The sequence below is a fragment of the Nothoprocta perdicaria genome, unplaced genomic scaffold (genome assembly GCF_003342845.1).
Source record: "Nothoprocta perdicaria isolate Ctin4 unplaced genomic scaffold, notPer1 scaffold_120, whole genome shotgun sequence".
Lineage (NCBI taxonomy): Eukaryota > Metazoa > Chordata > Aves > Tinamiformes > Tinamidae > Nothoprocta > Nothoprocta perdicaria.
In genome coordinates this window covers 1,151,162-1,166,201 of record NW_020454317.1, presented here as the reverse complement: position 1 = coordinate 1,166,201, position 15,040 = coordinate 1,151,162, and the positions used below count along the sequence as shown (strand labels likewise).

Genomic DNA, 15,040 nt, shown 5'->3' with positions numbered 1-15,040 from the left:
ATGATTCAGGAGCTCCTCTTCCTCTGTGGCCTGCTGGGTCTGGAGGCAGGTGAGTTAAAGTGTGCGGCAGTGGGACCTACTGGGCAGACGGAGCGTGYGGGCAGATGGAGCGCACATGGACAGCAGTGGGAGCAGGCTGACCTCAGCTTACACTCCCTTATCCCCACCCCTTCAACTGAGGCCTCCAACTAAAAGCTCGTGAATAGCTGCTTCCCACAGAGTACAATGCTAGAGAAATGGCGGGGCTGCTTTGGCCGCGGTAGAAAGAGGAACCCTAAAGTAGCGACTAGCCCATGGCTTCCTGTTTGTTTTTCCCTACTGTCCCTCCTAGCGAAAGGGTAAAAGCATGCAGCGGGATTTGTGAGTGTAAAGGCCTTGAAACTGCTTCATTCCCTTCCTTAAAGGGCCAGCAAAAGATCCCACAGCAGCACCTYCATTGCGAACGGTGGATATAGTCCTGGACTGCACCTACGTGGGGGAAGGTCGGAAGGGTGCCCCTGGTCTAGGTGCCTTTGGTGGCTCATTCTCCAAGGACCCTGCTACCCTTGTGCTGAGGGACATCATTGTCAGAGATGATGGGAGCCTGGGGGATGCGATTGATTACAAAGCGCCGCACAAAAAAGCTGCTTCCTCTTCTCGCATTGTTTTTGAAGTCTCAGGTGAGCTGGATAGCTGAGGTAAGAGAGATGCCTCATGGGTTTTGACCATTTACAGGCTTTCCCTTTAACTGAGTTCAGAAAATTGAGTTTTGAGTGGCAGAAAAATTTTACAGTTCTTGAACTAGATAATCCTTAAGGAATTCTTGGAAGACATAAGAAAACTTGTGTTGAGATACCTCCCTCCTCCTGTTGGGGTGATTTGGGATTGCCTATCTCCTGGGAATASTTCATAAGAGATGTCCCAAGAATGATGCCACTTACAGTACTATTGCASCCTTAGAAAGCATTCCCATCCTTTTGTCTGAAGAAAGAGAGGATGCTTTTTGCTAGCAGAAGCATAGCAATAAGTGAGTACAAGCAATGAATAAATAAAGTTTCCAAGCCTTTGATAAGCCTAGCTCATTACAATGGAGTGCTCTGACTGACACTTGCGGCACATGGTGCCTCTCCAAGTATGTCTCATCAGCTTGCATTTGCTTTCCTCATTTTGGTCAGATGGTTACATCTCTCCCTCTGTGTTCACAGCCCCACTGGTATCCGTCCCACATGCAGAGTCCCTGCTGCATGCCGACTGCAATGGGGAGGAGGTGAACTGTGAGATCTCCCCATACAACTCCCAGCAGCATGGCAAGGGGCCCTGCTGGTTCATGGGGTCTCTGCAACTGGCCAGCGGCATCAGTATTGTCCTGGTGCTCAGAGGCCCCCACTGCAGCGGCGAGGAGGCGGAGGACCCAGATGCAAAGTTGCACCCAAAGCTGAAGATCCCTTTGAGCGAGAAGGGGACAGTGCTGGCCACAGGTGACCAAATGCCTCTGATGGACACAAGGGGAAGAAAGTCTGCCTCCTCCAAGAGCCCTATTCCCTGCCCTCTCACCAGGGCTCTAGAGTTGCTGGGAGGTTTCACATAGGGAAGGGCGGGCTCTGTTGTACATGTTCCTCTGTGAAGGCACTTTCTCAGGGACAATCTTGCCCCCATCATGCYTGCTTCCAGGGGTTCACATACTTTGGGCATCCCCTGAGGGCAGAAAGCACTTTGTCCTTCAAGACCATGCCATGTACTTGCTCTCCAGATGTTTYTCTGCCCTGTTAACCCCACTAGGATAGCTTCCTATCACTCTTCAGGCTATRTGGCCTTGGGGCACACCTCCTCTGGGTATGGAGTTCACTGTGAGGTAGTACTCTCTCTAAAACCATATCTGTTTTACAACCTGTTTGCCTATATCTTTCTTTCTAGTTGAATTTCAGTCATCGTCACGCAACACTTCCCTGCAGACCCACCTTGGCAGCATAGTCACCCTTGACTGCCACTTTGCCTTGCCTCCCAGCTCCCCACTCTCCTTCCTGGAGTGGAGGAGGCAGCACCAAGGCAGCGGGCGAAGACTGTTTCAGTACCAGGCAGGAAGAAAAGGTGAAAGAGTGCATCCAAAAGTCCACGTGGATTTGCCACAGTTGCTGAGGAGTGGAGATGCATCCCTTAATCTGCAAGGAGTGAGCGTGGGAGACGAGGGCACATACATCTGTTTGGTGTCCACCCCACAGCACCAGATCCAGCACCTCATCCAGCTGCAGGTGGCCGGTGAGGAAGGCAGCCTGGGGGCAGCAGGAGTCCAGGTCCCCAAGGGGCTGACATTATACTGCACCCTTATCCTACTGCCTCCAACATCCATTGGGGCAGCACATCTTTCCTCCCTGTGGAAAGAGACTTTTATACCCTGCCAATAGTTTCTGACTAAATTAATTTCCTGTTTATCTCCTATCAGAGCCCCCACGAGTCCGTGTGATTCCAGTACAAGTGTCATTCGAGAGAGATGTGACTGCTACTCTGACTTGCAGTATCGATGGCTATTACCCTCTGGATGTCTCTGTGAGCTGGATCCAGAAGTCTGCTGAAGATGAAGCAGAAATCACTCTTTCAAGCACACGTTTCTCTAGCCACCTGCAAAACCATGACGGCACCTACAGTATCTCTTCCTACCTGAGCATCAGCTCAGCCACAGTGCAGGCACCAGCCACCTACAGCTGCCGTGTTTCACATGTGGCCCTGGAGGAACCCATCTCTGTTAGTGCCTACCTGAAGGCCACAGGTAAGCCCTCACCTCCTGCTACCTCATCTAACCACAGCAGGGATCAAGACCTCTGGACCTCCTCAAGGACATAGGCACCCAGCTGAACTTGATGTTCAACTGGAGGCTGCATTTGCTTTGGAACTATAGTCCCAGCAGCATTTAAAAAAAAAAAAAAAAAAAAAAAAAAAAAAAAAAAAAAAAAAAGTCTCCCTGGGGCCTGATATGCTGTTGCAGTCCTCAGTCTCTTTACTAATGGAAAATTGTGCTTACATCTCCTCCTGACTCAGCAGGAACAAGCAATCAAGTTAACTGCAGTTAAATGTTACAACACGTCAGTCTAGCCAGTATAACTGGCCCTGTGTCTGAATGGCCATAGCTCAAATTTCATGTCCCATGTGCACGGTCAGTTCCAGCAGGAGCTGGTTTAACTGTGACAATTTGCTTGCTATCCACTTGCTCAGTCAAGCATAACATCAACAACCTTCCTCTTCCTCAACAGAAAAAACAAGGTCAGAAGGACTGGTGGGAGGCCTCATTGCTACTGTCATTTTCATCATTGTCCTATTCATGGCACTCAGGAGGAAAAAGACAGGTAGGAATCTGTAACATGGAGCCACTTCTCTAGTCTGAGAGAAGGAACAAGGGACATGTTGGAATCATGGAATCATTATGGTTGGGAAAGTCCTTCACATCATTGAGTCCAACTGTAAGCCCTTCAACACCATGCCTGCTAAACSATGTCCCTGCGTGCCCCATCTACATGTTCCTCAAATGCTGCCAGGGACGGTGACTCCACCACTTCCTTGGGCAGCCTGTTCCAATGCTTCACCATTCTTTCCATGTAGAAATCTTTCCTAGTATCTAACCTGAACCTCCCCAGTCGCAACTTCAGGACATTTCCTCTTGTCCTATTTTCAGTACTATGCCCTAGAGGGAAACATGGGAAGTGCATAGGCTGGAAACCCTCTCACAAATGACTGTCATTCATCACAGGATGTGGTGACCTGAATTATCAGCTCAGCATGGTTGACAGGGTTGGTAGAGGAGACGGGATCGGGGGGAGCGGAGCGGGTCTGGCTCCCTTCTTCCTCTCCTCCCTTCATCCCCATCAGTGTGCTCTCCCTATTTACCTTTGCTGTCTGAAACACTTGGCAAATGCCATAAGCCACTTCAGCTCATCACAAATGGCAAAAAATAAAGCCATCAAAAATCTAGTAAGTTCTGTGGTGTTTCAGAGAGTTAAATTGGCTCAGGGAATATGCCAATGACTACAAGGCCTGGAATGAGAGCAGAGGAGGACAAGGAGAAATTGATCTCTGCCTCTGCCTCCTGACAGCTACAAAACAGTGAACAGGCTCAGCTGAGGAGTGGGGTGTCTCAGGGGGCTAGTTTGTCTCTGCTTTTATTCTGCTTTTATAGGAAGCAGCTGGAAAGGCAATAGATGGAATATATCCCATAGCTAGTAGTCCTTATCTCCTTAGAGAGCTTCTTTACAAAGCTGCACTGCTTTTCCCCATTCATTTCTGGTAAAAGGCGGGGTGGTATTTTGCACTACTACCTAAATTTTACTCTTTTTTCTTTCTTTCTTTTTTTTCTTTCCAGTTAACCCAAAGTCTGAGTAACTTCTAAGGGCTTCAGAGTAGAGGAAGTTTTTGCTTACATTTATTTGTTTCCCTTCTGATAAATTCTGCTCTGCTCAAAGATTAGCAGAGCTATTGGTCAGTATGGGCAGGGCTGCTCTTCGTGGAAGAACTGAGTGACCCAGAGGACATGGAGTCACAGAAAAACATGTCTTCATCATGGGAGAGCAACAGATAACCCCAGCTGATTCCTGGGATGTAACATTGGATGTAATGTGTATATGTTTCTAGAAATGCCTCTACTCTTGTTTCAAGGAAAGGTAAATTGTATATAGTTGAGCAATTGTATGATGATACATGATTACATAAACATTTTGTAAATAGGCGTTCAGAATATATATGTGCAAATTGTATGTAGATGTGCGACTGTAGCTGTGTATATGTTTGATTAATGCCTCAAAGACATGTTTTTAAGGAAGATATTGTGTGTATGTATTTGTCTCAATTGTCTGTAGGAATGGGTAAATATGTATGCAGAATTGATACTTCAAAATGGTAAATCCTTGAAGTTAGGAAATTACAGGTTAAACTGGAAGTAAAGCAATCAAAAAATAYGATGAAAATACTGTAACCAAAAGTTACAACAAAATTCCACAACAGAAGTTTCACTAATAGAAGTTTATGAGAAGACCTGTGGTTCTACAGCTCTGAAATAGGCAGAAGATAATCATTATCTGCCTAACAAAATGTGAAGGTATTTGAGGATAGTACTTAAAAATATTACATAAAAACAAAAGAGAAGAAGAAAAGTAGAAGTAAGGTATAGATGGAAAGAAGCTATATGGCACACAACATAAATGAGAAGTAATGAAGCATTCAAGTTGATAAGGAGTATTCAAAATATCTGGAAAATGTGGATTGCTGTAAGCACTAAGGGCACTTGGAAATTTTTCAAAATATGTTGGGAACCAAGGAATTCCAGCAATAGCCTAGACCCTTATCAGATGGCTGTAGGTAAAACTGTGATAGAGAAAATTTCTGATGGAGATTTTTTGTATACATAAAGAAGAAGAATTTTGTATTCATATTATGTGAGGATGATGAACAGTTTTCTAATCTACTTAGAAACTAAGGAGGGTTTCTAACAGTAGCTGCTAAGCTAAAGTATTTTCAGATCAATAGGCAAAGATGATTAGTGCCTCAGCATCATAAAACTTTGGGCTGAGGAGTTGTTATGTCTATTATAATAAGATCATTATGAACCCTGGAATATGAGAGGAATCCCAAGATAGTGAAATAGTGTTAAAGCTGTGTTAGTGTTCACAGAGAGTAAGCAAAATGACAGAGACGACTTAGATGGTTCCATAATAATAGTCATAGGCAAGAGAGTGTGAAGCTAATGCAAGGCAGCTACAAAGACTTCAAAAGGAAAATGAAATTAATAATTTAATATGGTGGTTTAATATGTGGTTTTACTTTTTAAAAGGTGTGACAAAGATGCCTAATGTATTCTTTTACAAAATAATTCATTTGRTGATAAAAATACTGGCTGCAGATTTAAAAACCAAGACATTTGCAAATAAGCATGATGTTCTAAAGGAAAAAATGTCTGCACATRCAAACATCATGATTTGTGTTATATAGATTAATTACTTGCTAACTCAAAAAAATTCAAAAATAATTGTCCAAAAAGAAATATCAGTCGCTTCCGAAGGTGAATGCTTCTCTGACAGGGAGCCCAGTGTCATTGAATTCCTGATTTTGTTCCCATCAGGAAACATAACTATAAAAGTAACTTTTGACACAATTTCCAAATGGCAAGAAGATCAGTAGCTAGGGCTGAGAGACTTGTTCAGATCACTGTAGGCCAAATGTTTAGTTAAGCATATTCAAACAAAGTAAGAATGCTCAGTAATGTCCATGGAATCTCCCAGGGTGCTACTCTTACCATGCTTGCTCAACAGCATTGACCCATAAAATATTATTAATCATCTGACCTGAAAATATATATAYAGCAGTAACTACTGGTAGATTGTAAGTGCTGGCAGAAGCAGTTTTTTGCTTGTATCATTTTCTCTTCATTTTTGGTGTCCTATCAATAAATTAATATTTTTAGTGTTGAATAGTTATTTTCTGTTTGTGCATTTCCCATGCAACTCTGTGGAGACAAGCCTTATGCAAGGCTCTGTGGGTGATGAAGAAGCAGGCTTAATGTTGTGAAGAAAGGAAAATAGGACCCTCACCCTAGAGAAATGTAGCCTAAGACCTGGCACTCAGAAAAGAGAGCTCACAAAGGGTCTAGATGTTGAGAGGAAGATTAAGCTCCAGCTCTTGAACTGAATACTCTTCCCCTTGCTCCAGAGCTTGCTGCCCTGGAGCAGGAATCAATGAGGCTACTCATGGACTCGTGGAAGGAACATGTTTAAAACTTGGAGGTGGTCCAAAGCTAAATGACAGGACCAATTAGGAGTCGAGGAGAACACGTTATGGAAAGTTGGAGACATTACTCCAGTTTTACTAATCTAGCACCTCTTAATTACATCACAGAAGATACAAAGTACTAATGGCATCATAGCCTGTAAAGAACTCCTAGCAAGAATTAAAATCTGCAGCTTAAATTTATGCATGTTCAAAATAAAGTAAGTTGTAATATACTTACTTAACAAGTTGTAATATACTTAACAATACTTAACAATATACTTAGCAAGGATAAATCACAGAATGGTTGAATTTGGAAGGAACCTCTAGAGATCATCTAGCCCAAGGATGCCTGCTCAAGGAGGGACACCTAATGCTCTAGCTTCCCCTCACTGAAAACAGTAGACTAGCTTTCAAGGTCTTCAAATAAAGTCCAGATTACATCTCCCTACAGAAAGGAAAGCTGACCTTTAAGAAGCTTGTTCCCACCTAAATACCACATACTCAGGCTGAGAAGCTTCAAATTCCGCCAGTTATCCTTGTCCTCTAGTGGACTAGAATGGAGAGTTTAATGTATGGGAATAATTCAATGCTAAAATCGCGCTTTCTTAGGTCCCCCAGGTGATGATAGATAGTCATTTAAGTCTAGTGCTTTCCTACCACACATTACTTCCAAACCAGAAATTTAAAGCATCAAGCTCCATCTCAAGAGCTTGGCATTACAGCTCATTGTTGGATCTGTTCAGTCAGGTGGTTCACACACCCAGACAGTGAAATGACTCACACGCAGATAAGGCTGCATCACYTTGAAAGTCCACAAACATCAAATATTTCTTTTGAATTACTGGAGAGCTCATTCCTTAGAGAAAGTCATCTTACAACTATATATGCTGGAACTTTGCCTCTGGGCTTTTCTCTGTGAAGCRGGCAGAGTGCTAGTCAAGGGCAGAGTGCTAATTCAATAGCTATGCATTTCTTAGAAACCGCCAGTCTTTTGCCAGTATTTTGGTAAGGTCAGTTCCTCTGGACTACTCTATCTAGAGCTCAATGACAGGAGAAATGTTAAATTATGTTTTATGTTATATTTAATTGTAATGTTAAATTAAATTAACCAACTTATCGATCCCTTGTAATATTATGTTCTCTCCCCACTCAAAAATAGATATTTTTTTTAAAGTGATTTCTTCTTTATCTGGAGAGAAACTATGACTTTTTCCCAAAGTCTTCAGCTTTTTTTTGCAATCACTTCCAAACTTTGCTCCCAGACAAAACTTATCTGCAGATCTCCCACTCCACTACCCATGCCTCAGCATGAGGTGTCATCTTAGGTCAGTCCAGCTCCTATCACTGCCAAATATAGTTCTCCTAGGTCTGCTCAAAATACTGCTTCTCCAAGCACACAGAAGAGCAGTTTCACATACATTTCCTTCAGTGAGTGATGAGCAGAAGCTGAAAAATGGCAGAGATTCCCCCCCTCCCCAGATAAAATACAAACTAAGAAGCTCAAAAAGCTCCTCTAGAGTGGAGAGGACTGATTTCAGGCTGAGCCCCCACTCCGGGGCCAGCAGTTCCTGGTAAGGTCCCTGGTAGCCCAGGTTGCATGTGGCAGAGCTGTGGTCAAACAGGGGTGACATCCACAGAGCCGGACATAGCAGAGCAGAGCAGAACTGCATCACCTCAGGCTCTCCTTCTCTCCAGCAGCAGAGAGCAGAGGAATCAGGCCCTGCCCTACCCATGTCCCCAGTGGAATGCAGTGGTTGCAACATGAGGASCGACTCTTACGCTCTGTCCCTAAAGCTCCTGAAAGAGAAGAGAAAAGAGAGGACCACCAGCAGCAACACTGCTGCTGCTGACACTCATTCCTCTGTGATTGAAGCTGTCACCTTCGTCAGCAGCTCTACCAAAATGCTTGGACCACAATGCTCTCCATGTCTTACAGCAAGAACCAGCAACTCTGCAGGCCACAGCTGGCTCCAGTTGCATCAGGCAAAATTAATCCAGGTATGCATCCCCTTCCTTAAGGAGTGGGATCACAGCACACACTTCCCTTATACTGGCAGATGTATCAGTTCTTTCCCAKAAAGTTGTCTGTTCTCCCTTTGAACCCATTCAAACCCTTTAAAAATCACCATTATATTCACTATCTTTCCTTCTTCAGGTTCCAAGGTGGCTTTAAGCATGGGTTACACACTACTGTGAGTAATACAGATATTTAATTCTTGAGTTCTTTTAAAATCCCTGGACAGAAGCCATTGCTCCTAGCAACTTGTTAATGTTCATTTTGTCAGTGTTCTGAATAGACTTTCCCACAGTCTTCAGACATTTCAGACATGTTCAGTGATGAACCCCACAAGAATGGGTTCTGCCAAAATAATATCTGCCTTCTGCTGTGCTTAACACAGAAGCAAGGATTTCTGCAATCCTCTTATCTTTACTATATGCTCCTTCTATAGCTTGATCATCAATTTGCCCCATTGACAATAGCAGATTCCTGATATTTTTGAAGAAATATACACTATTACTTTTGATTCTTCTTGCTGGCTGTTCCTTGAAGTCTTACCTCTTGTGACATATTATCAATCTACATGCAACTTACTAACATTTACATTCTTCTCCAATTTTTCTGTTTGTAAACAACTTTAGCTTTTCTTGAAATATCATTTTAGGGGCTTCCCTCACCATACTGAACAATGTTTTCAGTATCACACATGAAAGATATTCATCCTATTCTTCTTAATTGTGCCCACTTAGTAAGGATGAAGCAAGTGATAAGGAGCAGATTCAGACAACACAGATGAAAATAGAAAAGGTTCTGCATTTTTGGTCAGACAAAAGAAAACAGTTGTGATACATGTTGGTAAAGACCATGGATGCTGGGCAGGTCAAGATGATCAGGTCTGCTAAAGCAGAATGAGAGGAAGAGAAGGAGCAGATGGGAAAGAACCAGAGGCGTAGGGCAGGATGCTAACAGTGGTGAAGACATCAGTTGGGGAAACAGTGAGAAGTAAGGAGGCAATACCAACATTGGCRCAGCATAAACGGTTGGTAGAGTGGTGCAGAATTACAACAGGAGGTGGCAGAAAGGGATAGGGATTAGAGTGAGGAGCAGTGGAATGAGACTGTATGGGACATTGACAAGTGTTCAGTCAAAGCAATGACTGTCAGTGAAGCAAAGGAGCAATGATGAAGAACAGCTGAAGAAGCTGTCAAGGAGAGATCCAAATAGGACAGAACAACAACAGTAAGGGGAAAAAAATGCATGGGAAAATGACTGTTAGGGAAGGAAAGGCAAAATGTCACTGCTGTAAGAATTTGTGGACTAACTTCAGTCTGTTTGCCTCCTGTTCTCCAAATTTCCTGTCCTGACTCATCTTCTAGGAGTTATACAACTTTTCAGTATGCCTTGCAGAGCCACTAGACAAGGCAGGCTTTTTCACCACAAGGTGCAGTTCAGGGGAAGGATGGAACTATTTTCTTTGTGTTCTTTTAAATTCATTTATTTTTTTTTTCCATTCAGCTTCCTCTCCTCCCCCTATTTTCAATGTTATTTTTCCCCCTTTCTCAAACATTTCGAAGTCATATGCTTGATCAGTATTGATTTCTTCACGTATTGCTTTTTTTTCTCATCTTGTTTTGTACTTCTACACATATCCACATTCTTCTCCCTCCCACAAAATGTCAACATCCTGATAAGTCCTTAGCATGAATGATCAATTACCTCCCCTAATAAATATGTAGAGCACCACATCAGGCTTTGTGCTGCAAAAACTTTGAGTTTCTTTACTGACAGGGGATTTGTAAGGAAAGAAAAAGAAAAAAAAAATCCCTCCCCTCCTCAGGAGTCCTGCTTGAGGGAAATTCCTTCTTGATCCCAAATTTGCCAAGGAGTGTAAACTTTGTGATAAGAGAAACACATCTGCTTAACAAATATGGTTGCTGTCTTGACATTGAATTACAAAAAGAGGTAGCAGAACAGAACAATGACTACAGTGAAGAAATCTCACCCTTTTCAATATCACGATAAGTGGTTACAGGGCTTGATTAAGATCCATCTCTAATTGGCCAACCTTTTCTGATTTAAAGAAGAATGAAAAGCAAAAAATAAAATGAAGGTATGAATCCAGATTTTTTTTTCCCCAGGCCCTACAAATGATRAGCTTTGGAATAATCCATTATAATCAGCAATAAAAAGCCACAGATATTTTAACATCTAATCCTTAACTTTATCAAGCTACATCTTGAAACAGATCCATCACCCATTCCGGAGCCTCCTTTCTGCTAGATTAAGATATTTTGATAATTCATATTGCCTGGGAAGGCTTAGATCCTGTYAAGCACAGAAATCAATTGAACTCAGCTGAATTATTATAAAGGAGATGGGAAAGGGTGACAATGTCTTTTGCTCTGCCTTTTGTGAAGGCGCAATGGCAGGAGTTCCTTCAAGACATCTGGTTAGGACTTCTGATATTCAAGGCAAAGAAAATAAAAGATTTATAGATAAACTGACCTTTTTGTAGTCTTAATTTACTCAGGGTTCCATTTTGGAGAATATAATTGCCAGCCTGTTTTCCAGAGGAGAGGATCATCATCGCAGCAGAGCCAAGAAACAGAAGCTAAATGAAATCGCTGCAGCGGGAGTGAGTAAGGAGGGTACCTAGAGATTTAAGTGGAAAGCATGAAAAGTGTAGGCAAACATCAACTAGTAAGTAATCGTAAACTAAACTGTCTTAACGTCAGCTCTAGTAAAGTGCCCAGTGAGCACCAGCTAGCGTTTGTGTGCAGCAAGCAAAAGAACCTGCTGCGCTGTGGCAGGGGTGGTGGTGTGCTTGGAGAGGGTGGCTAGGTACAACCATGTGATCCTTACTGGCTCAGGAGCAGCACATGTCAGAAGAGAAACTGGTCTGAGGTGGCTGCATCTGCTTCAAGCTTCTAGGAAAGTGCAGAAGATATCATGAAAGGGGTGGGGACACAGGCCTAGGGAGTCATATGCTTGTTTGCTTGTTATAATAGTTACATTGTTAAGGACCAGAATGAGGAAATAAAGATTTCATTTGGGGAAAACTAAAAAACTAAAACTAAAAAAAAAAAAAGTAAAAAATAAAAATAAAATAGATCAAGTTCTATCTTGATCTTTCCATTCATTAATTTCCCCTCAGGACAAAACAAATAGGGAAATCACTGGTTTTGATATCTAGTCCTCTAGCTTTGCTCTCTGCTGTAACAGTCAGGCAGCACACCCAGCTTTCAGATGGACATCAGGCTTAGCTAAGTATGAGGCATTTTCACATGGTTACTTCCACAGTGTTACTGCAGCTGGACTAGCTGAGATCAGTATTTAAGGAGATGGTGATTTGTCTGACAAAGCCAAAGAGCCATATAAGACCCTGTACTTAGGGATTTTGCAGCAAACACATTTTCTTGCTGTCCTGCTGCTAGAGCTCAACCTACAGCCTCAAAAATTTTATCACAGAAGACAGTCTCTAATATCAGACACAGCAGTCAACTTAGAAACAAAGTGGCATGGTTAATGTATCATAGGCTTTGGATAGCTTCCTGTGTTTCAGCTTACACCCATTTCCCCTTGCCCTGTCACTGGCCACTACTGAGAAGAGCTTTGCCCCTTCCTCCCTACATTCCCCCTTCATGAACTTACACATATTAATCAGATCCCCTCTCAGCCTTCTCTTCTCCAAGCTAAACAGGCCCAACTCACTCAGTCTCTCCTCATACGAGAGATGTTCCAGTCCCTTAATTATCTTTGTTGCTCTCCGCTGGACCCTCTCTAGAAGCTCCACAATCAGTTATAAGTAACCGCAAAATAATCATTGACATCTACTTTGCAGCAGAAGGAAAAGCTTTATCTAACAGAACTGCATATATGAAAATGTAAAAGAATTAAACTACTCACAGATAATTGAAATATCACAAATAATTGAAAAAATCCATGTGATTTATTAGACTTGGTATCTATAGAAGAAGGATATAAAGTATGGATGATATCACAATAGCTGCATGTTACATAATAAAAACTTTCTTATATTTTAAAATTTTGTGTACATTACACACTGTTGTTATGTTCCTACCTGGGGAGATAAGAGACATACCTGGTAAGGACACATTTCAATTTTGATTCTATAAAAAAAATGATTCATGCTTACTTAAAGGTTGCTCTGGAGCCATAAAAGGCAATCACACATCATGCTTGTGAAGGTASAAGAAGCACTGCCCAGAGCCACACATTGCTTCCCATTCCAGAAGCAGTGATTGGATTGAAAGTTTTGTCAGAAATAAAGTAGACACTGCAAACCTGATTACAGATGTGATTTGCCTCAACAGACCAATACACAGGATATAGATCCAGGTACTTGTGGATGGGCAATTGTTAAGTCTCTTGAGGTCAGGGAATGTGGAGACAAAAGTATATCTGATCATCTAAAATACCAACTGTAAACACTGAGGATATTAATAATCTCATGTCACACAATGAGGATATTAATAATCTCATGCCACTTTCTTCTGTTACAATGAGGTATGCCTGATGAAAATGGTAACATTTATGATGGAAAATCTTGCTCAGGGGATGGTCACTCAAATGATTCATCTATACATGGGTAAAAAAGAGAACAAAAGCTGGGAATGTATAAGTGAAAAGGAAAGCATAATCAAAAACCTTGAAGGGATGGCAAAATCTTGAATTAGGTTGTGAGTTGGCAATCAATTAGTGACAYATCCACATGAGCACTGGAATTTTAGGATTTTGACAAATTCATGACCAAACCAGGATACTTGTATGACTGAAATGGCAGGAATTCATCTCAGGGGCTGATGAGGGCTATGAGGGCTGCAGCAGCAGCTAGCACATTGCAGCCTGAGCAGCTCACCAGCATGGGACAGAAGGAAGAAGGAATCACTTAAATAACAGCTGACACAGTAATAAGAAAACCTGCAGGAGTGAACAAGTATTTTTTTTTTAATCTTTAGAAGAAAAAATATATTGAAAAAGTCTTCTGAAAAATAAATATGTGTACATATATAAATATAAATACTTATGATGTACACAACTAAATACAAAATTTAACGTTTTATGTTTAGCCTAAATATCAATTGCTATTGTCCAAGCTGTCTAAGACCAAAAATTCTCCCAAGCAGCTCAATGATGGAAATTGTCAGCATGATGGACATCCTGAGAAAATTGATTTAGACTGTCATTTGACTAAAACACAAATCACTCCAGATGCTGGAATATTATGGGGGTTTTTTTATTTCTTCCTCAAGTCAAAAGAAACTTCTTCCTCAAGTCAAAACAACTGTAAAGTACTTTTGTCTCACATCCAAAAAGCAAACAAACAAACAAACAAAACAAAACAAAACAAACAAGGATTGATGTGTTTCTGTGATGTGTTTCTGTACTAATTTGCAAAAGATCCTCAGTATAAAATACTTTTAAGCACTATAGAAGTCATAGAACGTCAGCTGTACCATCTTTGACTGTAATTGTTCTGTTGGTGCCATTAAGATAATGAGTATCAAATGGCCATTTTCCAGAACAAAATTAATTTTCTCATGGCACACTTCCAGTAAGACAGAGGCAGTTTTGAAGGATGGTCTGTGAGAGGAGCTGAGTCATTTCAGAAAATTACATTACTTTAAGTCAAAGAGCCCTAAAGAGATTCCTTATGAGCCTACTGGATTTCAGCACCCTAAACGATACTGGTAAAAGCCTAACTGTTGATGAGTCTTAATTGTTAATGCAGTGGATACATTCATGGAGTTTAAGTGACAGATGACAAGGCTGGCTCAAAAGGCTGATGTGCATCTTCGGGGATTTTCCATGTGTGGTATAAAATATGCCAACAGCTCTGGTAGGATAAGTTGGCGTGCTTTCCCTGAGTGGGGTTGTCCAAGGCAAGATACTGAGCTGAAGGGGCTATCGGTCCAACCCAAAAGGGCCTTTTTAACAAGAAGCTGCGTTGTGACAGACATTTGAAGCAGCATTACCTTGCCCTCCCCATCCCTCCCAGTTCCAAGAGCCTGTTCTTGTCACAATGAAGAAAGGCTAAAACAAATGGCTCAAGACAAAGTTTACTCTAGAATGACAGAGAAATACTGCTTTTGCTTTGCGTTGCTTTCTGACATGGGGAAGGCTCTGTGCAGTAGCTCCAGATACAGAATGAGTAGCTATCATGGTGCTCTTCCTGGCACTCTGTTGCTTTCTGCCACCTCATGGGTGGACTCCTTGCCCTCTTCGAGCATGGTATTTTGCAACATGAAGAGGTAAAAATGGTTGTGTACTTTGAGTCACTGACCTAACCCAAAT

General features: G+C 41.9%; 1 protein-coding gene across 1 annotated transcript; it reads left to right on the top strand.

The window, feature by feature from the left end:
- On the top strand, positions 1 to 6,331 carry TAPBPL (TAP binding protein like). The gene is made up of 7 exons (XM_026054281.1): positions 1 to 49; positions 405 to 659; positions 1,185 to 1,457; positions 1,894 to 2,235; positions 2,420 to 2,743; positions 3,225 to 3,317; positions 4,328 to 6,331. The coding sequence occupies exons 1-7, from the start codon at positions 1 to 3 to the stop codon at positions 4,345 to 4,347; spliced, it is 1,356 nt and encodes a 451-aa protein (XP_025910066.1). The 3' UTR covers positions 4,348 to 6,331.
- The last annotated feature ends 8,709 nt before the right edge of the window (positions 6,332 to 15,040 follow it).